The sequence below is a fragment of the Tiliqua scincoides genome, chromosome 2 (assembly GCF_035046505.1).
Source record: "Tiliqua scincoides isolate rTilSci1 chromosome 2, rTilSci1.hap2, whole genome shotgun sequence".
Lineage (NCBI taxonomy): Eukaryota > Metazoa > Chordata > Lepidosauria > Squamata > Scincidae > Tiliqua > Tiliqua scincoides.
In genome coordinates, this window is record NC_089822.1 from 115,548,713 (window position 1) to 115,567,182 (window position 18,470).

Here is an 18,470-nt window from a genome sequence, read left to right on the forward strand (position 1 = left end):
GTAGACATAACTTCAAACCTTTGGGCGTGAATGCTAGCCATTCATCCACCAAAGCCTCCCACTGAGGACACGCCAGTTAAGATGTAAGGGCTGAAAGGCAACTGGAGATGTGCAGTAGTTTCAATACCCTTCCTCCTCCAGCCCCTCCACACACAGGGGACACCACATCTCACAGGTAGAGAGCAGAAAGCCTGAGGGGTCTAGAGAAGGCCCCCTAGCAGTGCTGGGATCTGAGCCACAGGCCACAATGCAGGGGGGGAGGGGGCTCAAGGGTTTTTCTCACAGCTCCGTTAGGAGCTGCCCCTCCATTCTGGCAGCAAACCTCAGAACAGAGGAGGGGAAGAGACGAGAAGCTGCTTGCTAGAAAAGCTCTGCGGGGCTTTGTGCAGGCGGCGGGGGGGGGGCAGCATTTTCTCTGAAAAGTTTGTCTTCTGCCTTTCCGCGCCGCTGCAACTGGCCAAACGCAGAGCTCCGCCGGCCGCGGCTCGGGCGCTTGCAAGCCAAGGCTGCTCAGCTCCGCCTCCGCTCCTGAAGGAGTTCACGGGCCTTCCCGAAGTTCAACAGGCAGTGAGGGGCTAGGCCAGAAAAGGGGCGCGCGCGGAGGGGCTGCGCTGACGGAGGCCCCGGCGGGAACCGAGGCCGGGATGAGGGGCAGGTTCTCTGTCTTCTGCGAGCTGCAGACAAAAAGCCCGGAGCGGAGCCGCCCCACTCCCTCCCCGCCGCTCCGCGCCACGCCTGGACGCAGCGCCCCAGTGCCAGTTCCGCCCCTCCCTTTCCCCACGAAGCGCCCCCTTCGCCTCAAGCCACCCACGCGCCCCATCCTCTTCTGGAGCACACGCGCCCCAGTGCGGGACTGCGCGCGCCCTTGCGCTTCTTTGTGCGCGTTCCAGCAGCTCCCCCGAAGCGCTCCCCTCTCCGCCACCCAGGCCTCGCTCGCGGGGAGAAGCGGCCGGTTTCGCCCAAGCTCCGAGCCTCGCGCAAGCAGCGCCTCTCGCCGCTCCCTGCCCCGCACTCACCGATGGAGACCAGCTTGATGTTCTCCCTCTCCAGGAACTCCAGCGCCACCGACACGTTCTCCAGCTGCATCTGCCGGAAAGTGGGGCGCGTGTTGTACTTGCGTCCCATCTTCTTCTGGCTCAGAACCTCCAGCAGGGCGATGAGGCGCAGCCCGTCGCCCAAGTCCGTCTGCAGGTTGGCGATGCGCTTGTTGACGCACTTCAGGTGCTCGTTGCACCAGCGAGTGAAGGTGTTCTGCTGAATCTTCTTCCAGGGCGCGTCCTCCGCCAGGTCTTTCTCGGTGGCCGGCATCTCCGCAGCGACCTCCCCCTGGGTACCGCTACTACTTCCTCCGCCAACTCCTCCCGCTCCTGCGGCCTGATGGAGCCGCACTTGAGAACTGCTCATTATAACGGCTGGGGCTCGGGTGGGTGGGACCCCGGCGCTGGATGGGTTGGGCCCGCAATTAAAGGAGCAGGATCCTAAAGCAGGAGAGAGAGGAGAGGGGTTGGTTAAGCGAGGCGTGGCTGGGGGCGCAAGGCAAGACCTCCTCCTCGGCAGCAGAGACGAGAAGAAGCCGGCGGGGAAACCCACCAGGCTCGGGCACGGGAATGCAGCAGTGAAAAGGACTGCACTCCAACCAGGGCAACGCCAGAGCTCTGCATTTGCGCGCCTTCGGATTGGCTAAAACAAGCTTGACAATATCTAAGAGTCTATTGAATCTGCAATTCAAGCCACACTGGGAGCCCAAGCCAATGCGTGTCTACTCAGAAGTAAGTCTCATTATAGTCAATGGGGCTTACTCCCAGGTAGGACTGCACCTGAGATGGGCGTAAGTGCTAGTACGCGTGACTGCTTGGGCTCAGGGTGACCAGATACAATGGAGGCCAGGCCAGGGTGCCTACACCTTTAATCGTTATATAGACTAGGGAAATTTTACAGGTGCCGCTCAATAAGGAGGGGCTTTTAAAAGCTGCACCTACCCAAATTCCCTCTTCTATACAATGGTTAAAGATACAGGCATTGTGTCCTCCATCGTATCTGGTCACCCTGCTTGGGCTGCAAAAGAGCCTGGTTCCCTGGGGACGTTCAACCAGACCACTTTGTGGAGTTATGGAAGAAGAGGTGTAGGAGGACATATGCGAGCCACAGCAGTGAAATTTATAACTTCAGTGTTCGGGAGCAGGATACCTGTGCATGAAAAATGCTGTATGGCAGCTGATCCCAAACTGAGGGTCTGCAGCCCACAATTGGGTCAAGACCCAATTTTTGGTGGGTTGTGGAACTGACAAGACAGACTAGGCTACTTGAAGGGTTAAACAGCCTGCTACTTGGAGGGAGCACATTATAGCTGCAGAAACCCGAGCACCTGGTAGAGTGAAACTTTCTTTTTAGTTCTAATGCTACAAAGTTTGGGAACCACTGCTGTAGGGCAAAGACAGTGAGAGCCCAATCGAATGCGTGTCTACTCAGAAGTAAGTTCCATTATAGTCAGTGGGGCTTACTCCCAGGTAAGTGTGGACAGGGTTGCAGCCGAAGACTCCTACTGCTCCTTCGTGCTCTCCTTTGATATCTGTCGAAAGGTCCTTTTTATTCCTATGGGTAGAAGTAAGGGGGTCTGAGGTGGTGGGAGTTGTTTTCTACCATAGGAGCTGGGCGGAGGGGAGAGAGAGGGGCTGAGAAAAAAACGGGACACACGACAGGCTGGTCATTCCAGCCTGAGCCAGTCGAGTCACACGCCAGACATGAATCGAGCCATTCGCTGGTTCCAGACCTTCCAAAGAGGACAATACTCGAGGCAGGCTTTGTGGAAATGAGAGGAGAATCCCATTCTCCGTCCCGCCCCTTTTTCGAAGGTGAGGATCTTAGGCACCGGCAGGAAGATCCGGGTGGATGTAAAAAGGGAGAGGTCGACCCTGGATCTTTCTCCCAGCCAAGAACCCGGGATTTCCACCCAAACGCGCTCGAACAAGCAAACTCACACTCACGCGTAGCGATGAGGAAGGGAAACTTGCCCAACCGGGGGAGTCAGCGGTGCGGTGGGCTTAGAGCAGATCAGCCCCCACCCCAACCTGGAAAGCGCCGGAGGAGCGCCACTGGGCTAGTAAGCGCACGCATCTCGAATTCCTGTGCAATGAGGCCCCGCCGCGTGGAGCTGCTCCTCCCTTCGGATGTCCACACCCGGCTCAGCCTAGCGCCTAAAACTAAAGCGCCCGCACATCCCAACCCAATTCACAGCCTTGGGCGATGTGAGCTCCAGGGGCGGCTGCGTTTGCACTGGGTCTGGGCTCACTCGGGCTCTTCCTGGGCCCAGCTATATGATCGAGGGACTCTTCTCCCCCACAGCCTAGGGCCAGTCCCGCCTTGTCATCACCTTCCAGTCTCTCTCACTTAGATGCACAGAAGCAACAAGGCAGGACTGCATCTCTGCTGGGGGCAAGAATTACCCCGCATGATGTCTTCTTTCTAGGCATGAATGGTGGGGAGGAGCACAGGCCTGAGTTGTATTGGAAGCCATGCTCTACAAAGGATTTGTTTCCAAGGCACCTCCCCCCAATCCTGGACTCAGCCTAGAGATATGGTAAAGTTGCAACAGAGACTAGAACAGTGGTTCCCAACTTTTTAGCACTTTTTAAACCCATTTTTGTTTGGCCCACAGGTGTACACATTTGGTCCATGCTGCATATATGCAACGTTGGGCAGGAACGGCTTAAGCCATTGGTGTCATTAGAGACAACACTCTTATCAGGACCCACCTATCTTTACAAGCTTAAAAAAAGTATTTCACTTTATCAGCCACTCAAGCCTCTCTTTTTATCCTTTTTACTATGGTGGAGGGGGCAGCTTCTGGAGAATTTGCTGAGCTCCACATTTATCAGATTATTATTATTAACAGTATTTATATACCGCTTGGGACCATTCTGGTGGCCTTGTATTCCCCCTTGGACTAGCCTTTGATAAGAGCCAAGGCACATTAGCCTACTTGCAAGTAAATGTCCACATGTGGTTCAGTTTAGCCCTAAAGGCTGTGGGGGGGGGGGCATTTTAAGACTGCTGCCTGATTTATGAATGTCAAGGGGTGGGGCTGTAATGGTGATACTGATTAAGCAGAAATGCTACCCTCCATAGCAGCTTGTTTAACCCTGATGCACATCTGCTTTGTCAGTTTCACAACCCACCAAAAATTTGGTCCCAACCCACAGTTTGGGAACTACTGTCCTAGAGTATATCTGAGCATGTGAAGATTTCATTGCCAGAAACACACATGCACAATAGATTCTAGGTTTCAGGGCTTCATAGTTTCCAGGAAGCAGTAAGCCCTAGCAACCTTTCTTTAGCTTACCGCTATTATTTTTATTACTATCACATCCATCCTCCAAAGAGCTCAGGTGGTATACAGGATTCCTCCCCCCTCCTCTTTTATCCTGACAACTAACCTGTGAAGCTGAAAGAGGGTAACTGGTCCTGGTCTCCCAATTAGCTTCATGGCCGAGTGGAAATGTTTACCTTGCCACACTAGTGTTGTTTGCTCTGACTGGCAGACAGTGGCGCAGCCAACAATTTTGGAGCCCAGAGCAGAGCTAGAAATGACGCCCCGGAAGTGATGTCACAACCTGAAGTGACATCACTTTTGAGCGTGACATCACACCCAGGCTTTTCAAAAAAGTTTTAGAAAGAAGGAAACCCCTCCTCTAGCAGCACGCCGCCGCCGCCGCCGCCACCACCACCTCTCCCCAACCCCAGCCCCCCTCCTGTTTGCCCCCCAAGCCCCCAGAGCAAGAGGCGGCAGTGGTCAGAGGTCATGCTCACCACTCTGGCATTTCTTGCAAAAAATGCAGGTTTTTTCCTCTGGAGAAGAAAAAAAACTGCTTTTTTCAAGAGCCACTGGCAGCAAACACAGTCTCTGACTGCTGCTGCCTCTTGCTCTGCCACTTCCTTCCAGCACCAGGCCCCTCCTGCTAACCTCCCAGCCACCCCCCAGAGCAAGGGGCGATGAGCAGCAAGAGACTGTTCATTGCCACAGCTGCCTCTACAGAAAAAAAGAACTTGCTGCCCCTTGCTCTACCGCCTCCCCCTACCCCCAGCCCCCTCCTGCTTGCCCCCCTGCAGCCCCCAGCCGCCCCCCAGCCCTTGAAGCAAGGGGTGATGAGCAGCATGGGATTATGTTCCCTGCCGATGCCTCTACAGGGAAAAAACTCTTTGCAAGATGCAGCAGCAAATACAGTCCCTTGCCGTTCATCACCCTTCATTATGCTGCCTCTCCCCAGCACCAAGCCCCTCCTGTTGACCCCCTCCAAGCTCCCAATTGCTCCCCCTCTGGAGCAAGAGGTGGCGAATGGTTGTGTTGGCTGCTGCCGCTGCCTCTTCAAACTGTTTGTAAGAGGCAGCTACCTCTTACTCCACTGTCTCCCCCAGCACCAGCTCTCTCCTACTCACCCCCACACCCTCAGTTGTCTCTCAAGCAAGAGGTGATGAGCATTCCCCCAGCACTAGCTCTCTGCTCAAGTACCTCAGTGCTCAGGCTGCACTCACTGCAGACTGCTGTCAGATGAACAATGACTGCCGCCATCTCCCCTAGAACTGGAGCCCAGAAATTCTGTGTGAAGGGGAGGGCACACTATTTTTTATTTATTACTACTAATTTTTTTCTTTTGAAATTTTGCACCCCTGAGAATTTTGCACCCAAGGCAACTGCCCCATGGCACCACCCATGCTACGCCATTGCTGGTAGAGACTCTCCAGAAGAGCTTTTTCCCAGTGCCGCCTCTGCAGATCATTTTGGTGAAGAATGCTGAGAGCACATGGACCTTCTGCCTGCAAAAGCATGTGCTGAACAGATGAACTGCAGCTCCCACCTAAGGCCATGCTGCTTATTGGTGTTGTCCCATCTTCACTCCAAATGTCACTTAAAGCCGCCACACTAGGCTAATCTCAGCCTCACTTGATGTGAACTAACTGGAATTTTGCCATGGCCTTGCCAGTCTGCTCTAGTGTCCTGCATCACTCCATCAGAGGTGGGCATATGATAAGGCAAGATCAAGTAGCTATCTCAGGCAGCGGGCTTTGGACACTGGTCAGGGTGAGGGGGGAACATTGGTGAGGGGGGAACATTCGGATTATCCATCAAAGCAAGCACAAAAATGTTTCAGACTGGTGCTGTACTCTGTATTCAGCAAAGCAGAGCTTTTATTGAGAGTTTTACCTGGATTCCATCCCAGTATATTCCTTGGAAGGGAAACCCAGCATCCCCCCTCTACTCAAATATGACTTAGGGCTCAATCCTATCCAATTTTCCAGCTCCAGTATAGCCACAAGGCAGCCCCGTGGTATGGGAACACATATTCAAATACCTTAAGAAGGCCCCAGTGACTGCCCTCCACCACAGGATGCAGCACACCCCTCACTGACAACAGCATCAGCACTGGAATTGGAATAGGATTGGGTCCTTAGTCAGGAACCAGGCTGGAGATGTTTTCTATTTGTGGATAAGCTGCAATCAGAGGGATATGTAATTAAGGTACAGTACAGTGTCTCCTGTACTGCATGTCTCCTGTAGGTGGAGCCTCATGTACCAAAATCTGTGGCTGTGTCTTCCTCTATTTCTGATTTTGCAGAAGCAACACCAACCACACCCAGACTTCCTGAGATCAGTTTTGAAATTTCTCGTGCTTTGCCAGCTCCCACGTGCCCCACCCTGGGACTTCCCCACCCAAGGAGTCGGGGGAGAGGAAAGAGAGATTACACAAAGTAATGTATATAGCAAGGACCCACATCACTGGAGACTGTGGGAAGAAAAAGCCCATGTTCACTGGTTGTGGGGGTTAAAAAATGAGGCTCTCTGAAATGCTCCCTCCTAATCCCAGATGTGTGGGACAGATTGTATTTATGCAATAATGGAAGGGCAAAGTCTTCATTACATGTTCAGTGGCATTCTTCTTTATCAACAGAATAATAGCTGAAATAGCAAGTGACCCTAAAACTGGGCCCTGTCAAACCTGATTTTATTGAAGCCATGATTTGATTGTAGATTTGAACTGGGGAGCAGGGATAACAATGGCTGACATGGCTCAGAGACTAAGGGCGCAATCCTAACCCCTTATGTCAGTGCTTTCCAGCACTGGCGTAGCGGTGCCAATGTGACATGTGCTGCATCCTGCAGTTGAGTGTCAGTCACAGAGGCCTCCTCAGAGTAAGGGAATGTTTGTTCCCTCACCTTGGAGCTGCATTACCCTTATGTCAGTGCTGGAAAGCACTGACATAAGGGGTTAGGATTGCGCCCTAAGTGAGATGAATCAGAAAATCCCTGAATCAGAAAACGAGGGATTAGCCCCTGGTTAGCCATAAATTCATTCAGTGACATAAGGTAAGCCCCTTCTTACTCAGTTATTTCCCCCACTCCTGCAATATGGGGGATAAAATATTGTGGCCTACCACATGAGGTTGTTGTAAACGTTATTGAGATAATGAGTATGAAGAGCTTGGGATAATCTAAGATAGCAGGAGTGTGGCTATAATCTCCATAAAAGGCAGAAATAACAAATGCTTGGGTGCCCCCTGCTGGTCTAGTTTAGAATGGTTATTGCCAAATATCTCTCTCTTATACCTATAACATATCTTTTACCCATCTCTCATCCCTATAAAATGCCTTTTAAAGTTTTTCCTGTGACTTGAAATTCACACACACAAGTACCCGGAATGTAGTTTCTGGAATGGTATGTAACTTTCCTTAAGCCTGACTACATATCACAGCCATATTATTCCTTAATATTTTATATAGGGTATTTAAATTGATCAAAGCACATAACAGATACTATATTATAATTAATCTTACAATAGTCCTCTGTTTTTATTATCCCTATATTGCAGGTGAGTCTGATGCTAAGACATCAGTAGCTTGTCTAAGATCTGTTCCTGGCTGAGAAAAGGTTCATAAGAGTCCAGATCCTGAGCAGTACACAATCAGTTGCAAATATACAGAAAACCATTAAACTAGCAACTGAGGTAAACATTTTTGATGAAGGATATAAAAGCATTTAACTAAATTATGCTTATCTTTTATTCAGTTGTGTGTGTGCGCGCATGTGTGATTGATAGATAGATACATAAACATACATGCTTTAAATCTTTTCAAAGCTGCAGGCTGGGCAGAAAAAGTAGCATCATTTGTGTTTCTGGGTAGGAAAAGTTTCCGTTTGTAGCAGTTGCTTCATAAGTCACTGTAACTCCCCCCTCCTCCCCCCAAAAATTAGTTTCTTAGTGATGGTAGGTGGTGGAGAGAAAAACAAAATAAAGGTGTATCATGCATAGCAAGAGGAGAGCAATTTTGCATCTACGTCTCTGAGAAACATAAATATGCACAGAGACTTGGGGCACTTTCCCCATATAAGACTATATTATATGACATATATGGTGTGTGTACTTATCATGAGACCACATATTTCACACTTCACAGTATATACCCTAGATACAGGGCGAGAAATTTCTGCCAATAAATCAAGCTTAGATAATCACCTCACCTTATCTCCAAGGTCACTCAGGGGCAGAGCTTTTCAAGTAGCATTGGCACAGGAGAAGCAATGCAGAGATAAGTAGAGGGCCATTAATCTCCAAGCCAAAGTGAATCTCCAAGCCAAAGTGAATCTTCTCACTACTCCTGAGACTTCCATTGAATTCAAGCAAGCCTCCTTCTCTAAGTTTAGCAGAGCCTGCTGCAACTTTGTTCCATTTTGCAAATGCTTGCATTTTGCAGAGATCTGTTTTTTTTAAACACCAGGATGTAATTCTCCTTGCCATTTGAAACAAAGTCCCAGGTTACAATTCAGTGCACCATTACTTAAGAATAACACCCATGGAAAGCAATGGGTCTGCTTCTGGATAAATAGGGTTGCAACTATGCTGCACTTGCTCACAGTCATTCCTTGTTGCTTGTCTCTCTGCTGTGAACTGAATTCACAGCTACACACTCCCAGCTACGTGTTATAAGTTGTATGTTATATGTAGAGCCTCTGGCTTAACACACAAGGTCCCTTAAAGAAGGATGGTCCTCCTGCAGTGGTCCCCAACCTTTTTTCACTTGCAGCCCATTTCCATAAATTGTACCCCTCATATTAGATAAATGTTAGTAATTAATGTTAATAATATAAGCCCTCACCTCCTCTACACAAAAACCCACACTTCATGTATTCATCACAGTATTTTCTTTTTAAAAATCTATTTGAAGAACAGAAGACTATGCCTATGCACTGTTTTGCACCAGAAGTATCCTGAGAAATTCTTGGTGATTGATCACTTTCCAAATTATGTTTCAGCTTTTTTACTGTGCTGGTTTTCAATCACTGATTGATACATGAATCGATCACCAAAAATTAGCTATTGGTGGGGCTTTCACAGTCAACTAGCTACCTCTGGCCCTGCAAGGCATTCTGGAGCACTACTTCCCTTTTTATGCCATTATTCCATTCTTTTTCAAGTACTCCTAAAGGTCCTGTTGAGTGTCCCTGGGAGTACATGAACATCAGGTTGGGAACAACTGTTCTACTGGTATGTTGTTTACAGTGCACTTACTCTGATAGTGTTTACAAAAAGGTTGTGAAGACCAGAATTAAAAAAGTTAAAGAATAAAAATGTATCTTATGATCTTTTACTGTATTTTTAATAAATTACGAGACTGTACAGTTCTCAGGTAACAATTTCTGGTAGGTTATTTTTCAGGATCTGGCCTCAAGTAAAATCAAACAAAACTATAGTTAGACAGCCCCCTAAGTTTAACCCCTGACATATCCAGAGGTCCTAGAAAATTCCATGATTTTGGCTCAAAAACCTGAAATCGACTTATAGCTGAGTATCTGAGATGGCTTTGTCCTTTCATCTGATTACCTCTGTCTACAGTTCTTTTCATTTCTTTTTTTTTTTTGTCACACTGAAGTGAGGCGTGGTACTTTGGAAATAGGAGATCTGAGCTGACATTCTATTCTTAGAGCCTTAGGGTAAATAAAATATGTTAATGAAGAACCAAAAAACAACCTCCCTCCTCTATACTCACATATTTAATTCTGGTTACTAATCCAAATAAATGTATCTGTTCACAATAACCTTTCAGCATTTGGTGGCCACAGGAAATGTCTGTGTCAGCTTCTAGTTTTGTGGCAGGTCTATCACTAGGGCCAGCCCAAAACATGTTGTTGCCTGAAGTGGAGATTGTAAATGGCACACCATTCTGCCAATGGGTACAGATCAGTTCCAAAATTTTCCTGCATATTTCCATCTGAAATAAATGGGTGTGCTATTGTGCAGATCATTTCAATTGGGCCTAGTGCAAGATAACTTCCTGGTGAATTGCACCTCACGGATCAGATCTATTGCCCTGCTCTCCATTATTAGCACCTAAATAATGTATCTAATAATGTACCTAATAAGGTACCTAATAAGGTACCTGAGTCAGCTGCCTTGCTGTGTTTTGTGGTAGTCAGCCTTGTGTGGCTGCAGCTCACTCAAAATTCAGCTTTCAGTACACTACTGCAGACACTTAGAAAACAACATTTTTTCCTGAGGACAGGAGGGCTAAATGCTGATTCAATTTTCTGTCTGAAGATAATCACAGACAGTTTGCTGTAGGTTGAGGAAGCTGGGAGCCAACACCATTTCTGCTGCCAGCAAGTGTTAAAGTGGATCTGGAATATCCTCAATATGCTCAGGACAGGGCTCTGGCCAACCTCCAGGGGGAGGTGTGATGCAGCAGCTGCCTTAAATGTTTCCTGTGCACGCCCTTGATATTAGCAGAGTTGCCTTTCAATAGCGATACCATCAATGCAATCTGGGAGATGCATCGCAGGATCCTTAGCAACATTGTAATCAATGCTGGAAGCTAAACCCTCAAATCACGTGTGTCTACTCACATATTTTAGAACTGAGCCCCCACCTCCTCCCTGACATTGCAAGGGGGCCTGGGCATCACACAATGCCTCTCTGGAACTGTTAAAACTACTGCCACCTCCAGCAGATATTTAGCTTCCTTGTACAGGTAGGATGTCTCTGGGATTGTTTGAAGTCGACACCCAGAAGGTATTGTTAATGGGGTGTTCTCAGCTGAACATTGCAATCCTAGTAAAAATTTAGGAAGTAGGCAACCTCCAAGAGCTCATTGAGCTTCCAAGGCACGACAAAGAAAAGCAAAACAAGAAAAAAGGATTGGCAAGAAGGGCTAATTATTCTCCTATCTCGATAGGACGCTTAGATCTTTTCCCCCCTGACCCACCAAGCTTCTTCTCATCACTCCTAAGCCTAAGAGTTCATATGAGTGCTCATGTTGAAAAAGTGCTGCAGAAAAAAAAATGTTAGTGAGTCCCTTTCTTTCCTCCTTTGACTTCAGAGAGACCCAGCAATGTGGCCTGTCCATGGAAAAACTCTGGGGTTAAAAGACACATGTGAAATTTCAAGGTTCTATCTATAGGTGGCACTCTTTCTTCCCTTTCCAACACCACCCCCCTCTCCAAGCAGCACAGACTTGGAACTTGGCTTCATATTTTCCCCTTATTTGGAGAGCTTCATTTCTTTGGGTTTTTTAAATAACCAGACGGACCCTCCCCAGGGTCCTGGGGGATGGGGATAGCAGTGGGCCATGAGTGAAGGAGACAGAGCTGCGTCAACAGAGGGAAGGAGCCTGGGGGTGTGATAGTGTGTGTTGAGGGGGATGACTTATGGCAAAGGGTTGCAGGCATGTATCAGCACAGGAAGGCTGAGCTGACAGGTATGAAAGTAAGAGCAAGGATGGTGGACCATGTCTTGAGACCGCTGTTAGGAAAATCAGCAGTTTATTGTACTGTGTTACATTAGTGAGAAATAATTACCCACCCCATTGTGGACTCATCATGCTCATGAAACCCACACCCGTTCCCCTATAAGTATGCACTGAAGGGGGGGACACAACTCTTACCATGATTTGCATATGCAGAAGAAAGCCCTGCCATTCAACTGGGCTTGTCTAAGGGAAGTGTGCATAAGATTGCTGCCTTAATTATCTTGATAATGAGTATCACAGGAGCAGTGCCAGGGGAGCAGATTGGCATGAAGTGGCTGTGAGTTCCACAGCACTAGAGAAAGGCTTGCAGGGGAGGGCACATGTTTTCCTGACACAGATGAAGCGAAAGGTCCATTCACACCACTGTTTAGGGTCTCCAAACATCAGCATGAGGGCTGTCTCCTATATCTGACATGGTGCTGAGGGCTGGGAAATTAATACATTTAAATCATAATAAATACATTAAGGATGGAAGGGGGGAATGGATTTTGAAAAAGGATTGGGGAGAGCAGAAGGCAAAACAGATTTATACAGGAAGACGGGGAACGGATTTTGAAAAGGAAAATTAATTTTGAGAGAATGAATTTTTAAAAGGAGGAAGGTGGCAGGGAATCAATATTTTGGGGGGAAAGTTTGATGGGAAAATTATTTGGAGAGATTGGGGAGAGGATTAATATGTGGGAGAGCTAAATAGTTGGGGGAAAATGGAGTAAGAAGGAAAGTTGAGAGAAATCTGAGATATGCTCTCCAAATATACATTGTATTCAAGTATATATTGAATAGATGGGACCGACTGACCAGCAAACTCATCAGGGTATTGAATATATCTGGAACTCCCATTAAGTTTCCAAAGGGTGTGTTATAATTTTGAGGAGTTAAGAATCAGGCAGAAGGTACTCTTATGTTTGCCTCTCTCTCTCTCTCTCTCAGCCTTCTGAGGCCACTTCGGGGAAGCCTCTTCAGCAGAAGCATCTCTCTACACAAGACTCTGCATCCCTGACCCATCAGCGGATTGCTGTGGGCCAGAACAGTCAAGCTTCCCCACCACATGCCGCAGGCTGCATCAACTCCTCCTGTGGGCCAGATTTGGCCCCTGGGCCAGGGTTTGGAGACCCATGGTTTAGGCCCATGGCAGTCATGTTTTTTAGTTTTCCTGTGCCAACTTCCTCCCATGCTTTCACAGAGTGAGCTGGTTGTGTGACCACTGCCTACCTGTCTCTCTCCCCCCTTGATTGGATTCAGTTTTTAAGCACTTGGCAGAGGCCCACTAAAACCAATCCAGGCTCAGCTTAAGATGCGGTAAGAAACAATGGTCAGCTTTCACATGACTGTCTCTGCCTGCGATTAAATGGTGACTAGCAACCCAATTCAATGAATGTTTATGGGGAAGTGTGTCTCACTGAGTTAAATGCTTCCTCCTGCTGAGTCAGACCACTGGTCGAAGTGGCTCAGCACTGTCAACACCGATTGGCAGCAGGTTCAGACAGGAATCTTTCCCAGCTGTGCCTGGAGAAGCCATCAAGGACTGAGCCTGGGCTCTCTGTGCAAGACAGGTGCTCTGTCATTGAGCTACTATTCCTCAGATTCTCTGTCTCAGGTAGCAAAATGCATTCCTGAAGCAGCCCTAGGATGTGGAGAGGAGAACTGAGTGTCTCAGGTGGTGGATTTTGGTGTAACTAAGGATGGTAGAGGGGGCCATGCTTCTGGGTAGTCTTCTCAGTGAGTCTTGTGAACTGTGCCCTATGATAACTGCAGGGGCGTGTGTGTGTGTTAGGAGGGGAGAGAAGTATTGCCTGGATTTTCTACCTCACCAAAAATGTTCTTGTAATTTCCCAAGAGTCTTTGGCATAGAAAGCTGGCCTTCAACCTTCTCTCTTAAAGAGAGAAAGAGAAGGGTGATAATATGACAATGTGTACAGAAAGAGAGGGGTGTGTGTGATAAACTGACTTAAGGGACAAGAGAGAACAAAGAGAACCTGCCCAGGTGAAGCAGAATGTGCCAAATAACATGCAGGCGGATCTGGGAGGTATCTTAATACATTAAATGGTGCTTTAAGATAACAGACAGGTATACAGTATGCAGTTCCTCATTCTCAAGACCCTCCAAATCTGCTGAAAACTACTCTTTCTAGGCCTGCATCATTCACAGTGAATTACAGGATCTGGAGCGGATCATACCAGCTTGTGGCATCACTTAAACACATCTGTGCAATGCCTGAGGTTGACAGTGAAGGCTCAGCATCTTGAACACATTCCTTAACTTGGATGTTCTTCTTATCCCCAAATCTGTGCTCACCAAGCCAGATTCCACTGCCCCCGCCTGCCATCATCTCCTCCTTCTGACCCACCTCTGAAATGCACACATCAAATGATATTCCATCTTAATTTGGAATAATCAAGAATATCATTACCTGTCAGACTCATACATAACAGCGCAACTGTTTTGCTCTTGATTAGTTAATGGAATTAATTCGTAAACTACAGCTGCCATCACCATCAACAAGGTTCCCTAAGCACTATCAATAATTTGTATTTCATCCTTAGGCTGCAATCCAATACACACTTACCTGGGAGTAAGTACCATTGAACTCACTATTCCTGAGTAAACATGCATAGAATTGAGCTTCAAATTATGTGTAGTAAGAATCAGGAAAATCCACTAGTTTAATTCTGATTTACTGTATGTTAAAAAGTATAAGGGACATTGAAGGTTGCAATCCTATACACACATCACTTGGGAGTCATCCCAACTCAACAGTGAACTGAATAACAAGGCATACAGTACTGCCCATCCACAATCCTATGCATGCTTACTAGGAAGTAAGTCCCATTGAAATCAATCAGACTTAATTCTGAGTAAACATGCTTAAAGGCTGCATTTCACCTTACATGTCCATGAATGTAGACCTGGCAGCATGAAAGGATTTGAAAAAAATAACTACCATGACTGTGTGTACAAATGGTTTGTTGAGGAGTACTTCATTTTCTGTGTGGTATTCATACCACATATCCAAGATAACACCCTTGTACATCTTGGAAGTGCGTCATTCCTTCTTAGCCAATGCTCACAGTCACTAATATGGATTAGAATCACCAGTCCATCCATCAATAAAAATTCCTGGAAAGGATTAAAGACACACCCCATTCTTGTTCGTCAGTGTAATATAATGGGTAACTTGCTGGATTTGGACCAGGAAGAGCCTGGGTTCAAATCCCTACTCAACCATGAAATACACTAAGCTAATCTCTTCTCTTCGCTAATCTGCCTCACAGGGTCCTTGTGAAGATAAAATGGGATGCTGCCAGAAGCTCCTTCAAGTAAGAGATGAACTGCAAACAAGGCGTCTGAGAGGAATTTTATCAGGGGCACAAAGGTCTTTGGGTCCCTTCCCAAAGGGAAGGGGTTGAAACAGAGCAGGAGGAAGGGAGGTGATGGGGGCAAAGAACAGGGGTGGGGAAAGGGCAAAACAGGGCAGGGGGCGATTGGTGACAACCAGAAACGTCATTGGAGCCCAGATCTACCAGGCATCCAGATGCGGAGCCCATGTCTACCTGCCTGCACAGCATTGTCAGCTAGATATAGATACAGAAAACTAAACACACTCCTAAGTCTCTATAAGATCTTTTAAATATACACAATCATTGCAGAAAATTAGCATCACCATGCTTAGGCTCACACTAGAATGGAACGTATCCTGCGTGCACCAAAACATACTTCTGCAGCAGCTGTAGTCCCGCAGCTGTGTCCCTTTCATGTACACCCCTTCATGGTGTGTGTCTTGCTGAGACCAGAAAATGTAGGATCCCAGGAAATTTCTGGGCCCCATCCTTCAGCTCCTGGGTCCCCTTTTTGACCCTAGGCCTGGGTACAAATTACCCCTGCATGCCCCTTTCATGGGCTCTGGCTGCAAATATGGCAATTTTCCAGACTGCATGTTTGACAAGGTGTTTAAAGGGTGTTCAAGGCAAGTAGCTTTCAAGTGCCTGCCTTTCTCACCAGCCCCACCCATTTATGGTTAACGTTTGCTCACAGACACACTGCAGGCACTCACAGTTCAGAAATGGCACAAATCCAGGGCACAAATGTGAGTGTACAAGTGATCGTGTTCTAGTGTTATCAGAAACTAATATCCTTGCAAGTAAGCCTGAAGGGGATATCCCTGAAATTACATAATGTATCAACTTCCTTTTACTTGCTTTAATCCTTACATTGGAAGAAAGTAAAAGTCTTAAATTTAAACCACCAAGGCTGGCAGAGTGGGAGGAAGATGGAACCGAGCCATGGGCCAAAATCCACCAGGCAGTTCTCCTCTGCAAGTACCACTGACAGGGACAGGGATTGTGCTTGTGCAGGAGAACTGCCCTAGTGGGTTGTGCCTTGTATTAATTAGAGGAAGGGGTGCTATTTGAATGTTGCATCCTAGGCACCTAAATGTTTTGAGTACCCTGATTTGTCAATGCAGTACACTTATGGGAGGGTGGGGTGGAGATCCTCATCTAGAGACTGCAAGGATGTAGGTGCTACTTATTCTGGGTTCACTAACCCCGAGTACAGGTGTGATCTTGGGATAATGTGGTAACAATGTGTGAATCCCAAATTTGTCTCCCCAGCGCAACCTGCCCAGGCATAATCCTCAACCACCACAGGCAGATTATAGAAGACTATTTACTAAGTGGTCGCTTGCCACTTCTGGGCACAGGTGAGTGATCACCTGAATCGTCCTGACAATCGGTGAGGCGCTGGGGGTTGTTTTTAAGCACACGCAGGAACCCACACAGACCTTACCACCCAGTCGGCACCTGATATGTGATCCCAAGTTCCTTACCTCTTGGCGGGATGATACGGAGGAGCCTACGTTGCTTTGGGCGTGAGTTAGCCCTGGGCAGCTGACAGTATCCACCCTCCGGAAAAGGCACTTGCTGGGACACAGCGAAATCTCCCCCCACGCGCGCACACCCGCCGAGGACGCTGCGCTCCCACTCCACTCCCACCTTTCTGGTGCAGGTCGGGCTGGAGCTCGTGGCGGGCGAAGATCCCCACACGGCCTGCCAGCATCTCCGCTCTGCCCTGGTCCCTCCTGTTCGCTGCATCCCTCTCCATTCCGCCCACATGGCCCTGGTCCCCGCCTCGACCTCTCCCAGCCTGGGCTTCAGGGGCTCCCCCGAGCCGCGTCTGCCAGCCGTGCTCCTTTCTTCTCTCCTCGGGGACCCTGCCGCGCTCCCTCCTTCCCATCCCCCCGCCCGCCTCTCCTTCCCGCCTGCGCGCTCTTGCGCTCGCGTCTCCCCTTCGCGCCGTCCGCGCTCCTCCAGTTTGTCCCCGCGATGAGTCCCTCTTGCCCACCCCGCGTGCCGTCCGGCCGCCCCTGCTTCGCTCCCGCCGCCTGGTGCCTCCTCACCTCTCCGGATGGACAAGCGGGGCTGCAGCCCGTGCAGCGACTGAAGGACGATGCGTCTTGGCCCGCAGATCGGCACCGAATGGCCGGGCAGCGGGGGGCGGCGGAGAGGACACCGGCCGGGCGGGCGGCTCAGCAAGCCTTAATTGGTAAAGAGCAGAGTCGACCGGAGGAAGGAGGGAGGCGGAGGGGGGCCCGGTGGCAGCGGATGGAGCGAGCGAGAAGGCAAGAAAGGGAGGAGAGACCCAGACACCGCCCCCGGGATGAGCTCAGAGCCAGGCCAGTCGGGGCAGGAGGTTTCCCCCTCTAGAGGGCGCCGCCCTCATCCCGAGACTAGCAAAGGGGAGTCTATGTGGCAACTCTCCTTGGGGAGACAGGGTTTGTCTCATCGCTCATCGACTAGCAAAGGGGAGTTCGCTGGTCCTGGAGCAGCGCTGCTCTGAACTGGCTGACCAGCAGTTTTTTTCTCCCCCATCTGCTAGGGACCTGTGCCATCTTTTTACTTACTGTGGCTTTTTTTCCTTCCTAGAAATTCGCCATGGAATTATCTGACCAATTACTTGTAGCCCAGGCCACCACTTTGAGTAGTCCTGCTCTAGAGGTTACCAGTTCAAAACTGGGATTCGGCATTCCCAATTCCCAACGTAGCATCATTCAGTGATTAAACAGCAGGAATTCACCATCCGTGAATAAGCAAACAGGGGTATCCCTCTCATCCTGGCCCCGCTGGCACAGGGGACGGGATTGGAGTCTGTGAGATGAGAGGTGACCCACACCATGAAGCAGGTGACCCACACCAATTTTGGGTTCCACTGAAGGTTGGCAGAGTGTGAAAGAGGCAGATCAGGACCATGGGGCCCAACCCATTCAGAAGTATTCCTGCACAAGTCTGACAGGAGCTGTGCAAAGGCACCACTTGCAGAGAACTTCCCCATGGCTTGTGATCCATGTTAATAAACAGGAGAGATTATTCATCTAGATTGCCACTTGGCTCATGCACCAAGCACCACCATGCTTGAGGTCAACCATGGGTAAGAGACCTTTCCCCACTAGGATGGCTCAATTATCTGGGGCTTCCTCCCCCCCCCCCCGCCTCTGGGGAGGCAACAACAAACCCTGTCTCCCCAAGGAGAGTTGCCACATATTTGCTTGCTCCATTCTGCCCCCACTGGCCCAGACAAGAGCCAGCTTACAGCCCAATCCTATCCATACTTTCCTGGGAGTAAGCCCCATTGACTCTAATGGGACTCACTTCTGAGTAGGCATGCATAGGATTGGGCTGT

General features: G+C 48.8%; 1 protein-coding gene across 1 annotated transcript in view; it reads right to left on the reverse strand.

The window, feature by feature from the left end:
• FLNA (filamin A) overlaps positions 1-17,309 on the reverse strand; it is a 91,055-nt gene extending 73,746 nt beyond the window's left edge. The window contains exons 1-2 of the mRNA XM_066614369.1: positions 17,191-17,309; positions 1,017-1,478 (exon numbers count right to left, since the gene is read on the reverse strand). Of these exons, the coding sequence (XP_066470466.1) occupies positions 1,017-1,404 (388 nt within the window). The 5' untranslated portion in view covers positions 1,405-1,478; positions 17,191-17,309. The remainder of the gene's footprint in view (positions 1-1,016; positions 1,479-17,190) is intronic.
• Between the last annotated feature and the right edge of the window lie 1,161 nt (positions 17,310-18,470).